This window comes from Heterodontus francisci, chromosome X, assembly GCF_036365525.1.
Source record: "Heterodontus francisci isolate sHetFra1 chromosome X, sHetFra1.hap1, whole genome shotgun sequence".
In the NCBI taxonomy this organism is placed as follows: Eukaryota; Metazoa; Chordata; class Chondrichthyes; order Heterodontiformes; family Heterodontidae; genus Heterodontus; species Heterodontus francisci.
In genome coordinates, this window is record NC_090421.1 from 1,296,706 (window position 1) to 1,323,491 (window position 26,786).

Below are 26,786 nucleotides of genomic sequence, written 5' to 3' on the forward strand. Positions count from 1 at the left end.
ATAAGGGTGATAGCGGGCAAGAATTAACATAAGTGCTCCTTTTAGGGAGCCATTAATACAAAAAGAAAATATGTGGATGTTTCCTGACTTGGGATGCTTCCTGAAAAGCATCCAGGACTGGTCTAGATGTTGCAGTATATGAATATCTTCTACCAGGTAGATCTTTACATTGCCTCGTATTGTGTAAAATGTGCGATGGTATTTTCATATAGAAAGTATTTCCCCATTGATATTTTTCAGGGTTTTTTTTAAAGATTTCTTCAAACTGTTGCTAGTATAACTGGGGAGTCTGATTCTGGAGGAATGGATTGATTGCTGTAAATCCCAAAAGAACCAGAGGGGGAGATGAGTTTTCTTTAACGCGGGGATGTTGTTGTTGTGATCTGGAACGCGCTGCCTGAAAGGGCGGTGGAAGCAGATTCAATAGTAACTTTCAAAAGGGGGAATTGGATAAATACTTGGAAAGGAAAGGAATTGCAGGTCTATGGGGAAAGAGCAGAGGTGGAGTGGGGCCTAATTGGATAGATCTTTCAAAGAGCTGGCACAGGCTCGATGGGCTGAATTGCTTCCTGTGCTGTAAGATTCTATATGATGACACTTTAGTGAAAAGAACAATTTCTGTCCTGATTCAGCAGGTTACCAGTTTTATATCTGTGGTCTTGTGTTATTTAGGCGCTCAACAGAAGTATGCAGAGTGTTGCATTACATGGGCAAAGTTTTCCAAGGTTAGTGACTCTAGCTCTACCTATAGTATCACCTACCTCTAACCTGCTCAAACCTAAACTGGGCAGCATTAGCTCTCCAAAGTCCACATTAATTAAAGCCGGATAAAGTTCGATTCCTCCTTTCTTTTGTCTCTGTGCAAGATTCCCTATGCTGTGCAACATTTCAACAGATCAAGTGCTTTTAGTGCATTAAGCTGTAAACCTTTTCATACTTGCTTCCTCAGAATTGATATTAACACTGTAATGTCCTCAAATTAAATGGTGTTATTGAGTGACCTGCCCCTGACTTTTTCTTTTAAAATGCAAAAGTTTGTAATCATTAAAGGTGCTAGCACTAACAATAAAGGACCATTTTATATGGTAAAGGTCTACTTTCCGATTTGCTGCTTCCCCTTTAAGGAATCAAACATGGGAAGGATCACTCTTGTCTTCCCCCAAAAGCTGCAACTATAAATGAATTGAAGAGCAGTTAACTACAGCTTTTACAGAGCAAATAATTGTTCAGTTTACAATATAATGGCATCTGGATAGTCACATATCAAAACTGAGCATAACATTTGTAGGGAAATGGGGAAACGGGAGAGTAGGGACTAATTTGAAAGAGCTTGCACAGGCATGATGGGGCGAATGGCCTCCTTTGTTGGAGGATTTTATGGTTCTATTCTATGTGCCATTTTGTTTGTTACACAAAGGTCCTAATGCAAGCATTGTGCTTACTAGCAAGTTAAGTATTTTTAATCATTTTTATTTGCTTTGGATGTCTTATTACAGGAGAATTTACCAAATCAGAACTTTTCCTTCTGGCTCTGGTTGCAAGGTATACTAGAGCTAATTAAAAAATACCTGGAGGACATCTGGAATGATGGGTAAGGTGGCTGGGGTTCACCTCCAGTGTTGTATTCTCATCACTTCAATAAAATAGGCTAATGAATAGGCCCCTAATAGTTCTGAAGCATTTTAAAGAGATATGCACACTTACAGGTGTGTTCATCAATTGTGCCTGCCACTGTAGTAGTCTCATTCCTTCACAAGTTGGTTTGTATAATCTTGTCTTCTAGGAACATTATTGGATTTTTGAGCAAAAGGAGAGAGCGCAGTTTGTTGAAAAAGATGCCAACCGGCACTTTCCTGCTTCGTTTCAGTGAGAGCTGCAAGGATGGTGGTATTACTTTCTCATGGGTGGAGCATTTACCTAATGGTAAATAATGAATGGGGAAACCCTGGAGACTGGGGGTGGTGGGGGGGGGGGAAACAGTAAGTGGGAAGAGGGTTCTTGTCCACTAAGGAAAATAGGGGAGGGGTTGTTCTTCTGCTGAGGTTATCATTTTGCTTCAGCTTTTGTTATGTGGAGTCATTTCTTTAAATGAACTTTAATTTAAAGAAAATACTGATTTGGCCTCTTTTAGGGCCTGCATAAACCAAATGTATCCATCTCCATTCAACATCAAACCACAAACCCATTCCCTAGTTTATGATTTGAAGCCCAGCAAAACATTTTCCAGATGGAAGCCAAACACTCTGGGAAGTGAAGAACACAAGATGCGTGGAATACTGATACTGGTTGGGGAAATATTCCAATCTCCAATACTAACATCTATCTACTTTTTAAAATATAGAATTTACCCTTAAAAATCAATTGCTGTAGTATAATTTTTTCTAAAAAGTGACACATGGCTCAGTCAGAACAGTATTCTGAAGAAAGGTCACAGGCCTGAAATGTTAACTGTTTCTCTCTCTCCACAGATGCTGCCAGACCTGCTGAGTGTTTCCAGCACTTTGTTTTTTTAAAATTTTGGTACAGTGTATGTTGCTTAGCCATGTCCCAGGAATTATACCCCAGCATCAGTTAACAGTATTTGGAGAGGGGTGCACAAAAGCTTGGGTGAACTGTCTATCCTTTTAATACCATACACTTATGCTACACAGCTTGCACCTATCGAGAGGCTAGGGACCTGCACAACTTGCTTGTATCTATAGTGCTGGGGAGTTTCTAGTTCCTCCTGTAAATTCCATAGTGGCTTAGTATTGCTTATACTTTGTTAGATTGCACAATGATGAATTTCATCACCCAAAGAAGCAAGTAGCCTTTTGAAACACTTGAGGCAGACAATAAGATTAATTTTTTATTTTATTTAGAGATACAGCACTGAAACAGGCCCTTCAGCCCACCGAGTCTGTGCCGACCAACAACCACCCATTTATACTAACCCTACAATAATCCCATATTCCCTATCACCTCCCTACACTAGGAGCAATTTACAACAGCCAATTTACCTATCACCTGCAAGTCTTTGGATGTGGGAGGAAACCGGAGCACCCGGCGAAAACCCACGCAGACACAGGGAGAACTTGCAACAGGGAGAATTTGCCTCCTAATTCCGCCACCCTAATTGATCTAATTTTTGAATACTGCTCCCATGGCTGGGGAGGCACTTGAAACACTTGCCTAATGCTTCTGTGGTCACTGCTTCTCTGAAATTTCCTCTTGTTTCTTCCTGAGCTCCACTTTGTTCTTCTGCTGCTCCTACTCCTTGCTGTAGTCAAAAGGAGGACTCATTGCACTGTATCCGATTCATTCTTTCCCAGAATGGCAAAACAGTAGAAGTCCTTAGCCACTTTCATTTCTTTCTTTCCTCCTACAATATAATTTCAAAATGTAAGCTTGCCATCATACTGTAACCATGTTGTGGCTGTTTTAAAATGAGTGAATTTGACACAGCTATATAATATGCAACAAAGGTGCATTCAGAGTTCACTATTTATAAATTGTGCAAAGGTCTAGATTTTAGATTTCTAGACCCATCTCGTTTCTAGCAAGATTGGCTGTTAGTATAACTTTTATGTCTGATCTTATTTTCTGACCTAGTGTAAAGTGACTCTTCTCACAATTTTTGAAACATTTTTTTTCTCTTTATTAATGGTGTATTTCATGCTCTTGCAGGGGAACCCAAAATCCGATCAGTGCAGCCGTACACCAAGAATCACCTGATTAACATTCCTCTTTCGGAAATTCTCCGTTTCTACAAAGTGATGGCGGATGAGAATGTTCCAGAACACCCTCTGCTGTATCTGTACCCAGATATTCCCAAGGATGAGGCATTTGGGAAATATTATTCAGACTCTCAAGCAGGTATTCAGTCCATGAGGAGCAACAATAGCTTCGGTACCACACTCAAGTAGAACCATATTAAGGACCATTTAGACCATAGAGATTGTCAAAATGTGACTTTCTGAACAACTCCCTCATTTGTTTGTTAAGTCTGTTGGTGGGGGGGGGGGGGGGGTTAGTTATCGATGTCTTAATTAGCAAAAAATTCTAAACTTTTTTTTAAAATCTGTGGACCTGACCATATCAATCGCTTTGGCTCTGGGATTCAGTCGGACTTGCTTTTCAGCCATTTGGGGCCCAAGTTTATTCAATGTGGATCTACCTCTGGAGTGGGATCAGAATTGCAGTGAGAAACAGATGAGAACAATATTTATTTCTTAAAGAGTAAAGTAATTTTTTTATAATAGTTAGTGTAATAAATGAAAGCTGGAAATAATAGAATTGGGTGGGGCGAATCACAATAATACAGTGCAGAAGAGGCCCTTCGGCCCATCGAATCTGCACCGATGCATTAAAGATACCTGACCTGTCTACCTAATCCCATTTGCCAGCACTTGGCCCATAGCCTTGAATGTTATGATGTACCAAGTGCTCATCCAGGTACTTTTTAAAGGATGTGAGGCAACCTGCCTCTACCACCCTCCCAGGCAGTGCATTCCAGACCGTCACCACCCTCTGGGTAAAAAAAGTTCTTCCTCAAATCCCCCTTAAACCTCCTGCCCCTCACCTTAAACTTGTGTCCCCTCGTAACTGACCCTTCAACTAAGGGGAACAGCTGCTCCCTATCCACCCTGTCCATGCCCCTCATAATCTTGTACACCTCGATCAGGTCACCCCTCAGCCTTCTCTGCTCCAGCAAAAACAACCCAAGCCTATCCAACCTCTCTTCATAGCTAAATGTTCCATCCCAGGCAACATCCTGGTGAATCGCCTCTGCACCCCCTCCAGTGCAATCACACCCTTCCTATAATGTGGCAACCAGAATTGCACACAGTACTCCAGCTGTGGCCTTACCAAAGTTCTATACAACTCCAACATGACCTCCCTGCTTTTGTAATCTATGCCTCGATTGATAAAGGCAAGTGTCCCATATGCCTTTTTCACCACCCTATTAACCTGCCCTTCAGCCTTCAGAGATCTATGGACAAACACGCCAAGGTCCCTTTGTTCCTCGGAACTTCCCAGTGTCAGGCCATTCATTGAATACTTCCGTGTCACATTACTCCTTCCAAACGTGTATCACCTCACACTTTTCAGCATTAAATTCCATCTGCCACTTTTCTGCCCATTTGACCATCTCGTTTATATCTTCCTGTAACCCAAGACACTCAACCTCACTGTTAACCACTCGGCCAGTCTTTGTGTCATCCGCGAACTTACTGATCCAACCCCCCACATAGTCATCTATGTTGTTTATATGAATGACAAACAATAGGGGACCCAGCACCGATCCCTGTGGTACGCCACTGGACACTAGCTTCCAGTGACTAAAACAGCCGTCTGTCATCGCTCTCTGTCTCCTACAGCTAAGCCAATTTTGAATCCACCTTATCAAGTTACCCTATATCCCATGTGCTTTTGCTTTCTTGATAAGTCTCCCATGTGGGACCTTGTCAAAGGCTTTGCTGAAATCCATGTAAACTACATCAACTGCACTACCCTCATCTACACACCTGGTCACATGCTCAAAAAACTCAATCAAATTTGTTAGGCATGACCTCCCTCTGACAAAGCCATGCTGACTATTCCTAATCAAATTTTGTCCCTCCAAGTGGCGATAAATTTTCTCCTTCAGAATTTTCTCCAATAGTTTCCCTACCACTGACGTGAGACTCACTGGTCTGTAGTTCCCTGGCTTATCTCTACAACCTTTCTTAAATAGTGGGACCACATTAGCTGTTCTCCAGTCCTCTGGCACCTCCCCTGTGTCCAGAGAGGAATTAAAAATTAGGGTCAGAGCCCCTGCAATCTCCACCCTCGTCTCCCACAGCATCCTGGGACACAAATCGTCCGGACCTGGAGATTTGTCCACTTTTAAGCCTGCGAAAACCTCCAATACCTTGTCACTCCCTATGACAATTTGCTCAAGAACCTCACAGTCTCTCTCTCTCTCAGTTCCATATCTACATCCTTATTCTCTTGGGTGAAGACAGATGTGAAGTATTCGTTCAACACCCTACCAATGTCCTCTGGCTCCACCCACAGATTTCCCCCTGGGTCCCGAATGGGTCCTATTCTTTCCCTGATTATCCTCTTCCCATTGATATACTTATAGAATATCTTGGGATTTTCCCTACTTTTACCAGTCAGAACTTTCTCATATCCCCTCTTTGCTCTCCTAATTGCTTTCTTAAGCTCCATCCTACACTTTCTGTACTCCACTAATGCTTCCGTTGATTTGCTCTCCTTGTATTTGGTAAAAGCCTCTCTTTTCCTTCTCATCGTACCCTGAATGTTTCTGGTCATCCATGGTTCTCTGGGCTTGTTGCTCCTACCTATTACCCTAGAGGGAACATGTTGGGCCTGTACCCTCCCCATTTCCTTTTTGAATGCCCCCCACTGCTCTTCTGTAGATTTCCCGACAAGTAACTCTTTCCAGTCTACCTTGGCCGGATCCTACCTAATTTTACTAAAATTCGCTCTCCCCCAATCCAAAACCTTTTTTTGCAACTTGTCTATTTCTTTCTCCATAACAAGCTTAAATTGTACCATGTTGTGGTCGCTATCACCAAAATGCTCCCCCACCAACACATCAACCACCTGTCTGGCTTCATTCCCCAGAATTGGGTTCCAGCACTGCACCCTCCCTTGTTGGATCCTCTACATATTGAGCTAAAAAGTTCTCCTGTATACATTTTAAGAACTCCACTCCATCTAAGCCCTTAACATGATGACTATCCCAATTAATGTTGGGAAAGTTGAAATCACCTAATATAATTACCCTATTATTATTTTTACACACCTCTGTGAATTGCTCACATATTTGCTCAATTTCCCGCTGACTATCTGGGGGTCTATAATAAATGTGGTTGTCCCTTTTTTATTATTCCTAAACTCTACCCATAAAGCTTCATTTGATGACCCCTCCAAGATATCATCTCTCCTTACTGCAGTAACTGACCCCTTAACTGATATTGCAATGCCCTCTCCTCTTTTACCCCCTCCTCTGTCTCGCCTGAAGATTCTATATCCCGGGATATTGAGCTGCCAATCCTGCCCCTCCCTCAACCGTGTCTCCGTGATGGCTACTATATCACAATTCCACGTGTCAATCCTTGCCCTTAACTCATCCGTTTTACCTGTAATAATCCTGGCATTAAAGTAGAGGCCATCCATCCTGGTCTTAGTTCCTTGATACTTCTGGTGTGTTCCCTCTGACTTGTTTGCTTTCCTGTGTTTAGCTGTGTCCCTATTCTGCTAGGAGTCTGCATCCCCTCCCCCTGCCAAATTAGTTTAAACTCATTCCAACAGCACTAGCAAACCTGCCAGCAAGGATGTTAGTCCCTCTCTGGTTCAGATGTAGACCGCCCAGAAACGGTCCCAGTGGTCCAGGAATCTAAAACCCTCCCTCCTGAACCAACTCTTAAGCCACGCATTCATCTGTGCTATTCTCCTTCTCCTATTTCTATACTCACTGGCACGTGGCACTGGGAGTAATCCAGAGATTACAACCCGAGAGGTCCTGCTTTTTAGTCTACTGCCTAACTCCCTGAATTCTTGATGCAAGACCTCATCCCTCTTTCTACCTATGTCATTGGCACCAACATGTACTATGACCTCTGCCTTATCACCCTCCCCCTTCAAGATGCCCTGCAGCCATTCAGTGACATCCCGGACCCTGGCACCAGGGAGGCAACACACCATCCTGGAGTCACACTGACTGCCACAGTAGTGCCTGTCTGTTCCCCTGACTATAGAATCCCCTGTTACTATTGCTCTTCCTCTCTTTTCCCCCTTCCTGTGCAGACAGGCTGCTCGTGGTTTCAGAAGCTTGGCTCTGTCCACACTCCCTGGAGGAATCGGCCTCCAAAACGGAATACCGATTTTCAAGCGGGACCCCAGGGGACACCTGAACTAACTGCCTGTTTCTCTTGGACTGCCTGGTGGTCACCCATTCCCTTCCTTCCTCAAGTCCCTTCAGCTGCGATGTGACCACTTCTCTATACGTGCTATCCACGATGCTCTCAGACTCCACAGTGTTTCCAGCCGCCGTTCCAGCTCTGAAACCTGAGCTTCCAGGAGCTGCAGCTGGACACGCTTCCTGCACACATGCTGGTCCCGGGGACTGGAAATGTTCCCGGATTCCCACATGCAGCAAGAGGAGCAAACCACGGCTTTAAGCTCTCCTGCCATGACTAAACCCTTTTAAATTTAAAACTTTAGAAGACTGTTATAATAAAAAAAAAAAAAAATCAACTAAGTCTTGCTAAAACAATAACTTACAATTCAATCCAGTTTGAATAATACCCACCAGGACTTGCTCACCAGTCAGCTGTGCTCTTTGGAAACTCTTGGCTCCTCTCACGCTCTTTGAGGACAGGTAGGAAATGAAAGGAGGCAGGAAGATCTGAGCTTAAGTGTTCACTAAAAATTAAATGTACTTATTGGTGTATGGTTAATTCTACAGAAATCTGTTGATATTTGAATAATGTATTTCTGTAACATTAGTGCTTCAGCATCACCGGGCATCAGCTGAAAGCATAAAACAGATCTTGAGCCAGGAAGCCTTGAATTCCCTGGATCTGCGGGAACTGCAGGAATTGAATCATTTTCCCAGCATAAACCAAATTCACTTTAAGGAATCAGGAATTGTTGTAATTCTCTTAGAGATGTCTTATACTTTATCTGCAGGTTTGCAAAACAACAAATACTTGAGAACCCGATTAATTGTGGTATCAGAAAGGTGAGCTCATCATTTTGACTATAACCCTGTCTGTGTATTTATCTATAAGAGGCTTGTATTCGTGATTGGGAATCTTCAGTGAGTCAATATTTATAAAAGAACAGTGGGGGGGGGGGGTGGGGTGGAGCTGGCGCTCTGTGCCAGTGGCATTATGACCCTGAAAATGGAACTAACTGTCATTAAACACACATCCTGCAGTATTGTGTGCCTGGATGCATTGCGTAGTTAAGAACTAAAAGTTCTGTTTTACCCATACACTTTGCAGTTCATTACAAGCCCCTAATCCAACTCTGAAGCAGATGGTGAACACAAAGTGTAAGCTTGAAGTCTGAAGAGTTTTGATGCGATCAAAACTCACTTGGATTACTGTCTTGTAATTGAAATAAAGAACTTGCATATTTGCAGTCCCTGATCACAATTCTCTGAATCATCCCAAAGCAATGAGTTATTTTGAAAGGCAATCACTGCAGCAGCCATTTTGCATACAATTCTATTCTGTTTTGAGATTTCTCTCCTTTCTCTCTGCGTTTTCCACCCCCCCCCCCCCCCCCCCCCAACTTTGCAGACCATCTACTGATATTCCTGCTGAAGAGATGGTGGATGAATGCCATCTGGAGGACGAATACCATCTGGAGGACATTGAAATATCAGGTAACACATCATTTACTGGTAAATGTTTATTCCTTGTCAAGCTGACACCTTCTTGTTTAGGTCGTGTATTAACCCTATGTAATTTGTTCCTTTTGTGACTGCGATGACTCGAGTCTCTTTTCTCTACCCACCCTCCCCCACTCCACTAAGTCAGGTACTTTTCATTGAGGAAATTGCCCTGCTTCTCTCTCTCATGACAAGGTGGGTGGGGGGGAGCAAACCAGATTTTTATGGGGCCCCTTTGCTTTCTTTTAAACTCCTTTTTTTAAGATTACAATCTTGGATAAGTACAGTCTTCATTTCACGCCTCCATATGCCATAGTGTTGCTGTTGATGAGCTATATTTGATGTGTATTCTGACAAGAAATTCCTTGGATTAAAGTCTGGTTCAGTCCTAATGCCACTTTACAGCTGATCAGGAGCTTTTTTATGATCTGGAGTTAGAGAGACCGGCATTGCAATATTTATGACAGTACGTGTTACCCCAGAACCTATGGAGTGGGGCTATACCCCTATGAAAACTCTGCAAGGTAGATCCTCTGTCTTGTCTCTCTATTGTCTGTCTTAATGTCTTTAAATGTTATGTTTGCTTCATTCCTCTCGACGCTGTCTTTACACTGTGTATTTTAGATTTGGGGAGTCATTCCCTTCACCCTTCTTTTAAGTCAGTTAAAGTGACCAAAACCATTGCTTGGGAAGCAGAGATGGCTATACTTTTCATTTTCTTGGGGCTTTTTTTTTTGGTTGTCTTTTCTTGATAAAGCAATTGATAAAACAGTTTAATTACCTCTGGATTTTTAAGGAAAGTTTCTGTCTGAGAATTGTATAGGCCCTGTGTAAATATGACAAAACTGACCCTTATTTAGCACTAAATAAGTAATCTCAAATACAGACTATAGGGTGGCTGATATGGAAAGCGTTGAAAGTGCATTAGGCGATACCCTTGGGTTGGAGCATAATGGAGTAGAGGGAGCTTTGCTTTGCGTCTAAATGTGCTGTACCTGAGCTGGAAATGCATGGTGCTGACACTTGTTGCCTGAAATAAGTGTGTGTTCCATTATCCGGCATAATGTCCCTTTTCTTAAGCACAAAATGTGAGGAGAGGGTGGGGTAGAAGGGGCTTAGTGCTCTCATCAAGTTTTGGAAGAGTATTTTACTGTGCCTCACTTAAGTATATACATGAGTAGTGATGTATAAAGGTAACTGTTCCCTCCTATGCCAAGTTACTACTTGCCCCCATCTTGTCAAGTCACACACAACTGGACGCGACTGTGATGGGCAGTTTCCTCCTAGATCTGTGCTTGTGAATTCTTGAGCAGACTCTTGATAGCTCTTCGACAGCGGAACAGTAATGACCCTTTCCCTCCCATCACTTTCTCACTTCATTTTAAAATTTTTTCCCCCCCTACAGATTTAATGGAATTGCTTGCGACAGACCCTCTGACTTAGAACACGTGATGAAATCATATATTTGAGGGATCTCATAGTCCTGATGCAAAGTAAATCTTCAGTGCCATAGTTTCTAGGATGTGGACTCCATTCCAACTTCAATACTCTGTACACTTCATAGAATTTCCTTTCATATTGTTTTTAAGATTGAGCTCTTACTGTAAACAGAATTTTTCAAGTTGTTAAAATGCAATCTTGTGTGTACATAAAAGCAAACCAATACTGATGATGCATGTGGTGAGGGTTTGGAAGACTAGCAGGAACCATCTTTCCCATGCCATTTGAGATGTAGTAAATTGGAAGGGGAAAGTCAAGCGGTGTAATCTGGACCTGTTACCCCAAAGAAACTTACTTACTGGTTATCTGACCAGGAGCGGACACCAATGTTGTGGTCCATGCTGTCTCACAGTTGTTTTGGGGGTGGTGCAGCATATAAATTCACATAAACCAGGCCATTGCTGGGAAAGGAAGAGCCAGGCCATTACTGTTTCCCCTCACCAACTCACCACCCCCAACCCATAGCAACACTAACAATACTATTATTTCCCCCCCCCCCCCCACCCCCTGCAAATCCCTTAACCTGCGACATTAAATGGCCCCTCCAGGTTCAAGAATCATCTATTCCATGATTAACCTACAGGAGCATAGGTCAAATGTGAATTTTGAATGATGTTGCCATACATAGTTTACAACAATTTAGAACTGAGAAAGTGAGGGAGATCCTTTACCCCAATCCACTATTGTGATCATTTAATAACACTCTTTGGGGAGAGGGACTATGTTGCTGCCTTTATTGTGACCACATTGGGGTGTTAGGCGTTGTGGGGTCACTTACTTTTTGTCCACTGTGTTGGAAATTTTTAATTTATCACCTTAATTTCAATTTTCAGTGGAGTATTTGTATGCACTCTTTTGATTGATTCAGCCTCATCTCTGAGCCTAGCATTTGTGAGTTCAAGTCCCACTCCAGGACTTGAGCACATAACCTGGGTTGAGGGAGTGCTGCAATAAGAACAAGAAATGCTGGAAATACTCAGCAGGTCTTGCAGCATCTTGGGAGAGAGAAGCAGAGTTAACATTTCAGGTCAGTGACCATTCATCAGAACACTCAGTTCAAACTAGTGTTGGTACAATTCTAGCATAACCTCCCTGCTCTTGTATTTTATGCCTTGGCTAATAAAGGAAGGCACGTCATATGCCTTCTTAACCACCTCATCGAGCTGTCCTGCTATCTTTAAGGATCTGTGGATGTACACTCCTAGGTCCCTCTGTTCCTCCACATTACTCACTCTCATTTATTGTGTATTCCCTTGCCTTGTTGTACCTCCCAAAATGCATTACCTCACACTTCTCTGGATTGAATTCCATTTTCCATTTTTGTGCCCAACAGGCCAGACCATCTATATCTTCCTGCAGTCTAAAGCTTTCCTCTTCACTGTCAACCACATTTGACATGCCCCTACATCTGAGTCTAAATAGTTAATATAAACTACAAAAAGCAAGGGACCTAGTACTGAGCCCTGCAGAACCCCACTGGTAACAGCCTTCCAGTCGCAAAAACACCTGTCAACCTTTGCTTCCTGCCACTAAGCCAATTTTGGATCCAATTAGCCACTCTCCCTTGGATCCCATGGGCTTTTCCTTTTTTGACCAGCCTGCCATGTGGGAACTTGTCAAAAGCCTTGCTAAGATACGGGGCGGCACAGTGGCGCAGTGGTTAGCACTGCAGCCTCACAGCTCCAGGGACCCGGGTTCGATTCCGGGTACTGCCTGTGTGGAGTTTGCAAGTTCTCCCTGTGTCTGCGTGGGTTTTCTCCGGGTGCTCCGGTTTCCTCCCACAAGCCAAAAGACTTGCAGGTTGATAGGTAAATTGGCCATTATAAATTGTCACTAGTATAGGTAGGTGGTAGGGAAATATAGGAACAGGTGGGGATGTTTGGTAGGAATATGGGATTAGTATAAATGGGTGGTTGATGTTCGGCACAGACTCGGTGGGCCGAAGGGCCTGTTTCAGTGCTGTATCTCTAATCTAATCTAATACATGTAGACCACATTACACTCATGAACCCTACTTGTCACCTCAAAAAATTCAATTAAGTTAGTCAGACATGATCTTCCATTAACAAATCCATGCTGACTTTCATTGATTTAATCTATGCCTTTTCTAAATGAAGGTTTATACTGTCCCTCAGAATTTATTCCAATAATTTTCCCAATCCATTTTTTTTTTCCCTCTCCCTCACTGCTGTTAATCTCTCTGCAATGCTATGACAGCAACCCAACTAGCTTTTTAAAATGGAATATCCTGTGTAAATATCTGGTAAATGATTTAGGTTCATTCTGACCAGTACTTCAAATCTATATGACATAGAGGTAGTGAGATACTGTATATGCTCCAGACATCTGTCCTTTAGCAGCCTTTTGGGTTGAAACTAGTCAATCGTTGACATTGCTTGGACTATTGAGTAGGGAAAATGAGGTTTCTGAATATCCTCTGAACCTTGATGTGTGTGTCATTGTTGAGATGCATTCTTAACTATTCTGTTAGATAACACAAGATTTGCTGGGAGTTGAAATACTTGAAATTTAGATGTCTAGATTAGTGAGAACTTCAGAGGTGAAAATGAAGATAGTTGGGCCAGAAATGAAGTAATTTCCCTGTGTCGTCTCTTTAGGTGTTCTAATGTTTCATATTCCAATAGAGCTCTTGGCATGTTTTATGGAGGGAATGCCATAGGATTGCAGAATTTATTAAGTGCATAACTGCACCAGGTTCTGAAGGTCCCACTGTTTGCAGATTATACAGGGTGCATGTACCACAAGTATCAGATGGATGTAACTGGTGCTTGAATTTAAACTGCCTTGAGACATTAGGACCTTGCTGTGCAACAGTTGGCTTGTGGATCCACAGTTACCGTAACATCAGACCGAGCAGTTCACTGGAAGATGTATTTGAAGTTTGGTTCACTCTGGTTTGTTTTTATTAATATATACTGCAAAGATGCAAAGCTTTTGCACAGGCCAAAGTGACTAACCGAGCACACCTACCAGTAGTGCTCATTACAACTTCCCTTAAAAATGTAACAAAAAGGTGTAGTGTGTACACATGTCAATTTTGTGCATTATGTATCCCTTCAGTTTCAGCAGAACTTTGTATAGTTGATGCTGCAAGAGGTGTTTATACTTTGTATGGGGATCTGGATCGAGAAGCTGTTTTTGTAACCAGTCAACATTATTATTTCAAGCTCTCGGCAGATCTGAGTTCCATTCGCAGTCTTAACTGATGATCTGTCAAGCTTCCCCCAAGTAATTCAGTTGCAATCTTCACGAGTCATCTGAGAAGGAATGGAGGAGAAAATAACAGTATTCAGGACTGTTTTTTTCCCCAATGTATTAATTTCCCTTTATGTACTGGAGAGTTCCTTTGTCATTAGAACTGGAGTAAATACATTTGTTACAGCTTAAAATCACTACTGTGCACGCAAAATATCTTTAACAGAGCTTACAGCAACAAGGAGCAAGCCTAGCTTTCTGGAGATGACACCTCAGCACATCTGTGGTACATGCATGCTGTCAACTGACCTGAGGCTAGGCTCAATTATAATAGTTTTATGTTCCCATTACGTAATGCAACAAAGTGATTCCATTAACTGGTTTCTATGTTTTTGTCTACTTTTATTGAATAATGCATTGCTTCTGTGGATTTTTTTTTTTTTTTACACACAATTCAATCAATAAATAAGGTTAAACAACTTGCATGGAACTTTGAAATGTTTCAATTATTTATCACTGGGATCCAGAAATTAGACCAAGTAAATACTAAGCAGGTATCTTGTTTTGGCCTCTTCCTGTATAATAAGATTTTGCAACAGTGTGTTTGACTATATTTGGACGGGGTCTGTTGGATGTAGTCTGAGGCTCACAATTATAACTTGCCAAAATAACCTAGGAAGAAAAAGCTGGTCGCAGCAATGGGAACAGACTTCATTGGGGTAAGTGTGTGACTCAATGTCACAAATACCAACTAATTTCCTGTGGTGCTACCTATGTGTAGTCTGAAGCACTGACGAGATGGAGCTGTCCCTTTTTAAAGACACTGCTCAGGTACTCCCTTTGGGGAAGTGGTTTTAAGTAGTTATATCCTGAGGTAAGTTCAAGGCTAATTACTGAAAGAAGGTACTGTAGATGGCCTGATTCCACAGCCCATCTACAATCTACCCTGTCATTGTTTCTATGCACCCATTTAATTATCTGAAGGAAAGTTCTGTATAAAAACTCCTTGATCCTCAAAGGCAAATAGAACAAAACTCCAGAATATTAATCTTTCCTCATGCCTCCCCTATTCAACCCTGGCCTGCTGCCCTCCACTCAAATTTGAAGAATCTGTTCTGTTATCAACAGCTTTGTGGAATAAAACTGCTAATCTTTTAGTCTCACTTCATATAGTAATTAAGCTGTAACGTTTGCCTTGCTAATTAAAGATCTGATCATTTGGAACAACACTATCATTATCTTTGTAGAGTAATTATATTTTTATTGCATGCCACAAAATAAATAGCAATTTAAAAACTGAATATGTCCAGAGTTTGCTTCAGACAGTGAGACACATCAACTCAAATGTACAGACGTTCCATCAGCATCCTGAGGGACAGTCATCATAATTCATAATATACAAGTACAACATTACTGAATTGACAACTAAATATCATTCTGCCAAAGCCAGGAGTCTCAGTTGTCGAGTTCAGGTCTTAACTGTTCTTGATGCAGTGTGTTCAAGAAATCCATTTCTCTTTAGAGTTGGTATCGATGCCAAAGAGTCTTAGTCAGGTTGGAAGGAACATATAGTTTCAAGATTATGTTACACACAATCTAGCTGCCGTATGAGTAACGTGGGGATTGCTTGTAAAACTACAGGTGTCGCCAGGAAAAGTTTTTTTTTTTTAAATCTTGTGTTTTTATATCTTGCCTCCTTCTGTATCATGACTAGAGATTTTTTTTGTCTATAATTTTCTCCAACTTTTTTGTCTTGTTGGGAAATTATTTAAATTTTTTATATTGACTTTTGGCCTATTGTAAATCCAACTCAGCAGTATGGATTTGTCAGCAGGTTAGTTTGGACACACAATTGTGATGGGCTCTTGGTTTGGACTCGATCATAGTTTCTGGAAGTAAGCCACCCAGCTAACCAAAATAGAAGTGGTTTTATTGGTGTAAATATTGATTTTGTGGCTTTGCTGTAGTAAGGCAATTCAGGCTGTGAAACTACAACATTTAGTTCTACTGGACATTCTGGCAGGACAGCTTACTACTGCTGCATAACTAGACACCTACATCACGGACAACACAGGAGAACCAGGGCTGACTTTCAGGCTTTTGTGACTATAGGGGTTGGTGGTCTTTCGGCACTCCCCCCTATATTTTCATCAGATGTATCCTCACTGTCGCTCTCAGCTGTCTCTGTCAGGGAGTAAGACATCTGGTAGTTCCTTAGCAGCTTTGCAACGTGGTGATGGTTGAAGTGAATTGCATCTTCCAGAGGAGTATTACCCCATCTGTGGACAGGTGAAAGAATAATTGAAGATCAATCAAAATTGACTAAGGTTACAAGTTCTCTGCGCACTGAGATAACAGCAGCAATTTTGGAATTGGATAGCTGTGAGGTTCTCGCTTAAGGTGGTCCAACACCCAAGTGCAACTGCCATAGAATGATGGGAGGGATATCAAACCCTGGCACTAAAGCAGCTAGGCAACTGGAGTGCTGAATTTGCCATCTTGCTGGAACCTGATCCCCAAGAGTGATTTTAGTGGTGCTTGCAGGAAAAGTACTGCTATATAACCCCCATTTCCAGTTCAGGAGCAACAAAACCTTGTAATCTATAGATTACACATCAGGGCAGAACCCAGCAACTGGAAGTGCACCAACATCCATCTCTAAGGTAGACTGGTCGTAAAGTTGGAGTGGAAAAATTCATGTTGAGCCTGGACTGAAGCGCAAGTATCATTCAAACTTCATTTATATCCTCCTCAGCTCCTGAGATTTCTCACTCACCTGTCCTTGCAGAAGGGATTTACACGACAGCCATCAAGAAGAAAACCAACTACTTCCACATGACCTGCATAAAATGGAATGAACATTTAAGTGTGTTCAAAGCAGTAGTCAGGAAATAGATAGCCTGTGGGTCATATCCTACCTTTTCACCTCTGGTACCTGGGTTAAAACCAGGTATGAATGTCACCTTTCGCTACTATATGAATGGAGCCCAGGCAGTCTTAATCCAATTACAATGGGCATAGGATCGGAGCACAAAAGACATCTAATTTGGTAGTCTCACTCAGATGCCACAGAATGTCTGCTGTGGGAAATAGGTAGGAGATACTTTTCTGAGGTTGGTGTGGAAAGTTGAGGTGGTTGGTGACATGAAAACTTTTATCTTTCCCTCAACTGAAAAGTAACCCGACAGGTTCAGCAGCATGCCTGTTAAATACTTCACTGCACAGCACCTCTAAATCTCGTTCACCCATCACCCCTGTGCTTGCTAACCTTCACTGGCTACTGGTCTGACACCATCACCTTGTTTTCAAATCCCTCCATAGCTTCACCACCCCACCCCCCAGCACCTCCATTCTGTAGCCTCCTCCAGGCCACTAATTCTGGCCTCTTACCCATCCCCAGTTTCAATCTCTGCACCATTATTGGTGGTCATGCATTCATCTGCCAAGGCCCTAAGCTCTGGAATTCTCTCCCTAAACCTCTCCATCTCCCTCTACCCCTCTCAGGACACTCCTTAAAACTTACCACTTTGATCAAGCTATTGGTCACCTGTCCTAGTCCTGCTGTGGCTGTGTTATTGGTAATGCTCCAGTGAAGCAGTATGGGAATTATTACTATGTTAAATGTGCTGTATAAATGCAAGTTGTTGGGTACACTGGCACCGTTTTTGGATGTGACCCTCCACTGCCCACCTATTCACTGAACAGCTGCTAAATATTTCAGGTTCCCCCCCGCCCCCCAACCTGTTTATGCTGGAATATTGCTGACACACTGCCTGGTGTGCAGCATTTCTGCCACTGAGACACCAACAGGGACTGGGACTTTAGTCTGGATCTAGTCACAGGCCTAGCTGCTGTACTCTGAACAAAGCTCAGCTTCACCGCCATTCCAGGCCTTGGACAAGTATGATGCGGAGGCTCCTTCCTACCTACCATCCCCCAGCCTTACAAATCCATTCCCGGTGTTTTTGGGGTCTCTCATCTCCTCCTCTCTCTGACTGTCAGAGGTCCCACTAATCCAGTTAGGTGTCCATTTCCAGAGCTGCCTCGAGCGTAATACCCACCCCGCAATTGCTTATCGGTGTCTCATTGTGCGCCTGCACTGTGCTGCCGGGCCTGATATTGAACTCGCAGTTGCGCCACTTAAGCAGACGAAGGAAATCAAATAATGGCTAACAGCACACACCCAATCCACACCATTGCAGCAATAGGTCCTGTTCATGTTATGTCATGGACCCCCTGGAAAGTCTATACGGACACTGGTTTGAGAACTACTGGGATAGAACCATGGAGATGAAGAAGGTTCCTGTTTCAATCTCTTGCCAGGGTAGCACCGATTGGGCTTGAACCACCAGACTAGAATAGGTCAAATCAGTAAGGTCCTTGCTCCTGATCACAATCCAATGTCCCCTGTTGGAAAGTGTGTGTGTGTGTATGGACATAAGGTGATAGCTGGATCAGGCCTGGCTGCAGTTTTTTCCTCACCCCTTCCTGTGGTACTCACTGTATGAAGAAGATTGGCCACTTGGATGAGGTAGTGTAGGACAGCTGGCACATATAGAACACACGCTTTCAGGAAAAGAGGGGAGAAAATTGGGCAGTGGGATGGGAGGGAATGTCATTGTACCTGAACAATTCAGATCTGACTTTCTCTCTAGCCGGAATTCAGAAACAAACAAATCCTGTCTGTTGAAATGGTTTTGTTCCAGATGGTGAGTGGTGCCAGCTCTGACGGTGCCATAGTTTGGGTCAGTAGGCCATGAATTCACGTCCACAATTGCCGACATGGTGAGTCCTTTAGCTGCAATGGAACGGGGGAGGGGCTGGGTGCAGGCCAGGTGCTTTCACTATAGTGAACCAAGGAGCAACAGAAGAATCAGCCAGGTGGCTGTTGTGCTCCTGCCAGTGGATGGCTATTGTGTAGCATTGATGGGGTGCAAGCAGGTTGCCTCTGGACACCATAGTGTGAAGGGACTGAGGGGAAAGGAGGGAAAATACTAAATATAGTGGCAATTGGAGGACATGCTGTTAGTTTAGTAGCTAACTACTTGATCCATACCTTCAGCTGCAGCTATGTGTAATGGTGTACGTGAATCATAGTCTTTCTGTTCCATGTCCATGGCGGAGAGTGCGAATCTGGGAAAGTGAGAACATACCCCAGTCAGACCACATATTGCTCACAAACTCCTTTGTCCTGATATCTCCTCCTGTGGCTCAGTGTGAAAAATGTTTTTATTGATAATCCTCGTTATCATCTTGGGACATTTTGCTACATTAAAGGTGTTTATATTAAACTGCTGTTGCAATGAAAATGATTGTTTTTAAATGCCTCAGTTACAGTTACATTGTGCTCTTAGTGGGACACAGCAGATGGAAGCATTGAAGCACTAGTTTGCATGCACGACTTGCCATGTGATGAGTTCCACATCTCGTGTGCTGTTGACGGGGCTGAGCTGAGATCAGGCACTTCCTTATCTGGGGAGCAGCCCTGTCTCTGAGATGCCTTCTTGCACCCCAGTTAAAATTTTTAAAGGTGTAAATGCCAGGTTATCTGCCTGCCATCTTGGTTAGGATGTAGCTTGAGGAGGGCTTGTCCTGCAGTTAGGACTGATTTTTTTTTTTTTTTTAACTCAGGCATGTACTATTATCCCTCCAATGGGAACAGACATTCAGTCCAGCCCATAAAGCACACCTTCTGCCAGCCGCGAACATTGTTCCCAGATTGTCCTTCCTATTGACTGCAGATCGGGTGGTGGTGAAGCAGAAAGAGGGAATAACATGGAATGCAAATAAAAGACACAAATCATAATAGTGTTTCACTGAGCCATGGGTGGAGTGAAATTCACCTGCCGCAGGGCGGGAGGGGGAAACTGGATTGGTGGTAGCGGATTGGCCATCCGTTACAGATTCTGTTTGATTTTTCATTCCAGGATATGAAATGGGTTCAGTGTAGTGTTCTACTTAAGTTCCTGATCTCAGTTGCATAGAGGTGCTGAGTGCAGGTCAGGGACTACCTCATCTACCCAGCCTATCTGAGCCCAATGCATGGTTTGGGGAGGTCCATGCAGTGGGAGAGAGGAAGATCTTGCCATCACACAAAAACAAGTACTCACCTCCGCAATGCGGCTGTGTCACCACTATATGCAGCAAAGAGCAAGTTCACCACTGACTCCTCCTTGTTGGGTCAACAAAAATAACATTTTGATTTTTAAAATGTCATGGCTCTTGTTTTAAAAAAAATCTATAGTTATAATAGAATAAGAACAGATGAAGAACATTTGGGAGGAAATAAGAAAAGGTCCTTCAGTCCATCAAGCCCGTTCATCCCAAAGTCCGTGTACTCTCTACCCTATCATGGACTCTACCACTCATTTAATCTTAGAGAAAGTACTGTCTAAATAGTCATTGATCCACAAAGGTAATAATGCAAAATACTCTTCCATCTCCATACATATTTCACAGAGACAATGGTGTCTACACTTGTGGATAAATACAGCACTGGCTCCTACCTGATGCAGCTTTGTGTGGACAGACATTCTTGTACTTCTATGAGATAATAAATTCTTGTGTACAGTATGCAGCAGAGTGCCACTTGCATAGCAGAAGCAGCATCAGAGTGGCAGTGAAGAGGGGAATGGTGCCAAAGTGAACAGCATAGTGAAGGGTAAAGAGTGTGTGTATGGACTGACGGGAGGTGTGGGGAGCAGAGTGGCATTGTGAACTGAGAGGAGGGAAGGGGAGAGAGAGAAGAGTATCTCGCCATTACTGTGATAACAGTAGAAACAATTTAACAACTGATGCCTCTATGAGCCAGGGATTATCAGATGTCTTTAATTTTTATTTGGAGGTGGGGGGGGGGAGATTTTCTCGGATTTTTTTTCCTCTTCCTTTCTGGAAGTAATTGTCAGCAGCTCTGTTCTGGCTCTGGGTTAGTGCTGGTCAAAATGCACTAACTGAGCCTGGGGTAACTGGTGATCAGTAAGTATTCCTGTACACACACCCATCAGACTCCTTACCTTGGCTTCACTTCCATTTCTCCGTGGATCTAGTTTCCTGGCAAAATGCCTCAAGTTGTCGTAATTATGAAAGTTGAACAGAGAAACCAGCTCCTGAAAGATAAAGGACCAGTCACTTCCCTAAAAGGATTTACTGGGTAAGTCTACTTAACAGTCACTCTTAAATGCTATAAAGGGAGATAATTGTACATTGTTTTGTATATGTCCCTTGTTACTGTACTCTGTAGACTTCCCCCACCCACCCCTTAATGGCTTTTGGTAATTTTACCACCCAGTGTGGTACTGAGCCATACAGACAGGAAGGATCCAGATTTGATCCGCAGTCCATGCTGCATTTGCAGCTCTTGGCCATGGTAGCAATAGGAGTGCTACAATTAGCCTCAGAATCGCTGTGTCGGTGAGGGAAATGGAACAGCCAGTGTTCCTGCTCCCAATCACTAGAAAGTTCTGGAAAATATGCACATATGGGCATTGGACAAGATCAGAGCCAGGTATGACGACTTTCCCCTCTCCCAGTAGTTGGAGTCTGCCAATACTCCTGTTGAGGGTAATACCTCACCCACGTGGTCATTCTTTATGTATCAGAGGAACTGTATCCCAACATGAGCCAGTACATTCAAGAGAGATGGGAAACTACCTGAAAACCCTTACAAATATTTATACCATTTATTAAATGTTTATTAATTCTATAATGAATGTTGCTGACATCATCAGATGACCAGGGGAGATCCTGAGTTGGACCGTTATTGAATATGAGATGTACTGCTCTGCCTAGCAACCTATAGGTTGTGACCAGCTGATCGAGTTAAGTCACATTTTCCTATGATCTCATACCTGACAGAAATCGATACCTCTCACACTATTGCCAACTTTGTCCAAGGCAGGAGACCAGCACATGACACCCATAACATTAGGCACCACCAGCAGAACACCACCAGAAATACCAGATTTTGCTGGAAGGCCAACCTGTGCGTACACACAAAAAATGATAAGTGACAAATACCAAAAGTGACAGACAAAGCCATAATGCAATGCTTTTGGGCTGCATCTCTCAGCTGAATAATGAGCTCACATGCAAGCCGCCCACCAAATAGTTTTAGTCAAAACATGTGAGAACTGCCAGGGAGTAACAGGAGCTGAAAACCATTTCAGCTGCAGAGACTTAATGCAAGTATGACCCAGCTTCCTCTGATGCCTCAGTTGGTAAAACCTGAGCCATGCCATTCAGTGGTTCAATTCCTGGCCTCTCTTGAGCTTAGCTGATTGCAGCTAGGATATAATGAGGAGAGTGCCAAATGGCCTCTGCCTCTGGGCTGAGTGGGAAAAAAAGACTGCTGGAGTTACTACTTCTGAGCGCTATCCAGTGGACACCTCACCCCCACCCCTTGCCCAAATGGAAATTGGGTAAAGACTGGATCTAGCTTGACTGTGAACAATACCACCATCTCTGTTCCCCACCCCACCCCCAACCAGCCTGATAGATTGACAATTATGGTTGAGGCTCAGACATGAAGAATGGCCACCTGTGAAAGATACCAGAGAGTGACCATGGAACAATGCCCCAGCTGAATTCAAGGCCAGCAGGAGGGGAGAAAGAAAATTTGGCAAAATTTTTTTTTAATGCGCAGTTGGCTGGTGTGAATGAATACAGAAACTCTAGGGAATGAAGAATAATTAAAACAGTGGAAAAAACAGACTTGCTGAAAGCTTTCCCCAAAACCTGAACAGTTTCAAAATGACATGACTTTATAATTTACACAGGATTGGTAAGGAGATGCTGGTGGGTAAATGAGAGCATAACAGAGGACAAAGCTCATTCAGCAAAATGAGCTAAAAACAGATTTTAAAATGTGTATGAGAATTATTCTGCATCACACGATGACTCTGATGTGTCTATTTTTCTTTTTACTGAGACAGGTTAATTTTCCCAAAAACACACAGGGGATGTCACTGACATTGGACAAAGTTTGTCTAAACTTGTTATATATTAAACCACTAGATGGCGGAATTCTACAAGATTTCAGTACAAACCTTGAACCTGGTGGTTATGTTCGGCTGAAGTTTGTGAGGAGCAGAACTGGCACAGAACCTAGCTGGCTAGAAGCATGGGTCAGACTCAGAATTAGGCATGGTGGGCTGTAGCCCTGTTTCATGGTGCTCCAAATTTTTTGAGGCTGCGCCATTAGCCAGAGATTCTCGTGATTTGAAAAAGAAACAGCCAATTGACTGGGTGGTCTGACTTCCTTAGGGTGTATTATCATTAGTGTGAGTTTTTAGTATGAACTAAAAACTTGCTTTTAATTGCTTATATTACTTTCTCTGTATTTTTGTTACATTAGATTTTGGTGTTTAGACTTTTTTTAACATTGAAAGGATTTTATTTATCGGCCGTGCCCAGTGGTTTGTGCAGCTTTTTAATTAAAAATGCAAAATTAACCTATAAAATAAATATTCAGTTAGCTGTTTTGTTCAATTTGCTCTCTCTTCTGCCGGAGGGGGTGACTGTTGCTGGAATATGGTTCCATAGCCATCAACTAATCTGTCTGCTACTTCAATCAAGTGGCTGTTTTTTTTTGTCTGTGAGTTATGAGTGTTGGCAAGCTGTTCAACCATGAGGAGGCTCACTGCATTTGCAGACAAATGTGTGATTGATGTGGAAGACAGTTCTGGTTGGAACTGCTGAATAATGATCAGGAGCTAGCTGGCTCTCCACTGCCAGACCAGGGGTGCTGAGGTCAATTGTACTGTCCCCAATGGCTCCCAACTGAGCTCTTCCAATTCAGCGCAGATCAGGAATGGAACCTTTCGAATCTGTCAGGTTCATGCCAGGGGTACAAAGTAGTCTGGGCCATCTTTGGGCCCAGACTCAGCACTGCACTGGCAGTGCTCACCCAAACTCGAAATTGGGCTTTATTAACATACATTCACAGGCAGCTTGCACATTCCAACTGCCCAATAATCGGGCCACTTGCTCTCACCAATTTATATCATTATTATTAACAACATAACAGAACTCTTTGTAATGTCATTTATTTTGATAATTAAACCCATCACTCATTATTTGTGTACCTAATGTTAAATTTAAGTGCTCCTCACTCTGATTTTAAAGTTATAAACAAATGTTAGTTCATGACTTTGTAACAGACTTTATTGATAATTAGCAAAAGAAGGGTTAATTCATTCAGGAGCTTGTGTGGATCCTGATGGGGGTTGGCAGTGTAAATGCTAATATAATCTGAACTGGTTCTTGGAAGACAGTAAAGTGAGCCAAAGTTGGCTGTCATTAACTCTCAAGCATAGGCTGGGTGGTAAACCCAGATGGTTCTTTGATGAGAATTTGGGTGATTGGTTAAGGATTTGCCTGATGCTCTTGATGAATATTCTTGTTGAGGTAGCGATCCAAGTGTTCTTACAATATATAGAAATGGGATTCCAAACTTTGCCCAACCACTGTTGCTAGTGTCAGTCTTATATTGGATATGTTTGTTACCCACTTGATTGGCACCCCATCGCCTTAACCATTCCCTTTGCTAAGGCTCCTTAGACAGCACCTTCCAAACCCGTCACCTCTACCACCTTGATGGACAAGGGCAGCAGACACATGGGAACACCACCACCTGCAAGTTTCCCTCCAAGCCAAACACCATCCTGACTTGGAACTATATCACCGTTCCTTTACTGTCGCTGGGTTAAAATCCTGGAACTCCCTTCCTAACAGCAACGGTTCAAGAAGGCAGCTCACCACCACTTTCTCAAGGGCAATTGGGGATGGGCAATAAATGCTGGCATAGCCAGTGACACCCACATCCCATGAATGAATTAAAAAAAAATCCCTGCAAAAGCTGCAGTAAGGAGGTGCTTGATCCAAATGCTACTATTTGCATTACGGCTTCCTTCAGGAACAATCGCTGATTATTGGATAAATGCTTACATGGAAAGCAAATTCGCCTGAGAAATCGTACATCCCACATGAGTGCATCAGGCTCAGGGTGTTCCTCACCGCCTCAGCACTCAGCACCCGCTCTCCTGTGATTGGACAGATTCCCCCATTGGCCAAGGTGGCGGCCATGACTCCACCCGACTCACATGTCACCTCGATCGAGCACAGCTGGAATGAGGAAAAAAAATAGAAAACTTGTGTTTGTAGAAAAAACGAGTATAAAGATCAGCAAATAAAAAAAGGACAGAAGCGAGATTTGGGCACCCTGTCAGAGAACGTGAGGAGACCATAAATATCAATGTTTGGTTGTTACAGAAAATTAAAGACCCGGGTTCGATTCTGGGTACTGCCTGTGTGGAGTTTGCAAGTTCTCCCTGTGTCTGCGTGGGTTTCCTCCGGGTGCTCCGGTTTCCTCCCACAAGCCAAAGACTTGCAGGTTGATAGGTAGATTGGCCATTATAAATTGTCACTAGTATAGGTAGGTGGTAGGGAAATATAGGGACAGGTGGGGATGTTTGGTAGGAATATGGAATTAGTGTAGGATTAGTATAAATGGGTGGTTGATGGTCGGCACAGACTCGGTGGGCCGAAGGGCCTGTTTCAGTGCTGTATCACTAAACTAAATAATAAAAAAAAAATAAAGCAAGTGATGGCTGGTGATCTTGTTGACAGGTGAGGCACAGTTATAACAAAAGCAATAGACTCCGGGATGCTGACAATCTGAGATAGAGACAGAAAATATTGGAAACGCCCAGCAGGTCAGGCAGCATCTGTGGGCAAAGAGCATGATTGGCGGGCGGGACCGGCTCATTACCATGACAACCGCTGTGGGGCTCGAGCCGCTTCCCGCGCGCGCCCTGAAGTGACAACTGCTGGGTCATACACAACTGTTCGTTTGGAACAAAAGACATGTCCGTAGGAAGTTAGAAATATGTTGGCTGGAAAGCAGTCACCAGGAAAACGGGACAGAAGAATTCCTAAAAGTAAGCTGGAACTCAAGAGAAAGGCGAAGAAACAATCTCCAGAGTTTGGGTCTGGAGAGAGATCAGAGGGAGGAGGTCCATCTGAAATGAGCAATTGGAGAGGACTGGAATTCAGCAAAGGGGGGTTGGGAGAGGAAGCTGAGAGAGGGGCTGCTAAATGGAAAAGGGAAGAAATGGAGGAAACGCAGGGATGGGGTGAGGAAGAGAAAGAGAATTTCAACAGAAATTATTGGACATTTAAATTGTTTTCAGCTTCGTGAATCTGAATGAAATGTTTGTTTTCTTCTGCCACTCCAAACCATTTGTTGTATCTCTGTAATTTAGTGATAAGGGTATCAGGCTGCACTGAGGTAGAAAATTACTCTCTAATCAGGCCACATTCATGATTTAGAAAGAATAAAACAAAATCCAAGTCATCAGATGACAGCACTTCAGATAGAGACGAGTACCAAATGGGCACTGATCCAAAAGGCATACCAGTATGCAGGCCAATTTACAGCCAATTGAGTACTTTTGAAGTGTAATCACTGTTGTAATGTTGGATTACAACTATTCCAGTGAGGGGTGGGTATTGATCCAGCTGGTATGACAGTTAGGGATGGCACAGAGCTAGCTGGTATTCCAGTGAGGGATGGCACAGAGCTAGCTGGTATTTCAGTGAGGAGTGGGCACTGATCCAGCTGGTATTCCAATGAGGAATGGCACAGAGCCAGCTGGTATTCCAGTGAGGGATGGCACAG

The 26,786-nt window shown here is 43.1% G+C and overlaps 2 protein-coding genes across 7 annotated transcripts in view; one reads left to right on the top strand and one right to left on the bottom strand.

The window, feature by feature from the left end:
- Nucleotides 1–14,600, top strand: part of LOC137358596 (signal transducer and activator of transcription 1-like) — a 71,277-nt gene extending 56,677 nt beyond the window's left edge. For all 6 annotated transcript variants that reach the window (XM_068024641.1, XM_068024642.1, XM_068024644.1 and 3 more), the window contains 7 exons: nt 673–725; nt 1,497–1,591; nt 1,784–1,923; nt 3,667–3,855; nt 8,686–8,737; nt 9,303–9,388; nt 10,800–14,600. In XM_068024641.1, the coding sequence (XP_067880742.1) occupies nt 673–725; nt 1,497–1,591; nt 1,784–1,923; nt 3,667–3,855; nt 8,686–8,737; nt 9,303–9,388; nt 10,800–10,837 (653 nt within the window). In that variant the 3' untranslated portion in view covers nt 10,838–14,600. The remainder of the gene's footprint in view (nt 1–672; nt 726–1,496; nt 1,592–1,783; nt 1,924–3,666; nt 3,856–8,685; nt 8,738–9,302; nt 9,389–10,799) is intronic.
- Nucleotides 14,601–15,644: 1,044 nt separating this feature from the next.
- LOC137358662 (glutaminase liver isoform, mitochondrial-like) overlaps nt 15,645–26,786 on the bottom strand; it is a 46,771-nt gene continuing 35,629 nt past the window's right edge. Inside the window, exons 12-18 of the mRNA XM_068024808.1 lie at nt 25,055–25,231; nt 21,958–22,089; nt 21,124–21,216; nt 20,221–20,282; nt 19,167–19,243; nt 16,887–16,950; nt 15,645–16,389 (exon numbers count right to left, since the gene is read on the bottom strand). Of these exons, the coding sequence (XP_067880909.1) occupies nt 16,203–16,389; nt 16,887–16,950; nt 19,167–19,243; nt 20,221–20,282; nt 21,124–21,216; nt 21,958–22,089; nt 25,055–25,231 (792 nt within the window). The 3' untranslated portion in view covers nt 15,645–16,202. The remainder of the gene's footprint in view (nt 16,390–16,886; nt 16,951–19,166; nt 19,244–20,220; nt 20,283–21,123; nt 21,217–21,957; nt 22,090–25,054; nt 25,232–26,786) is intronic.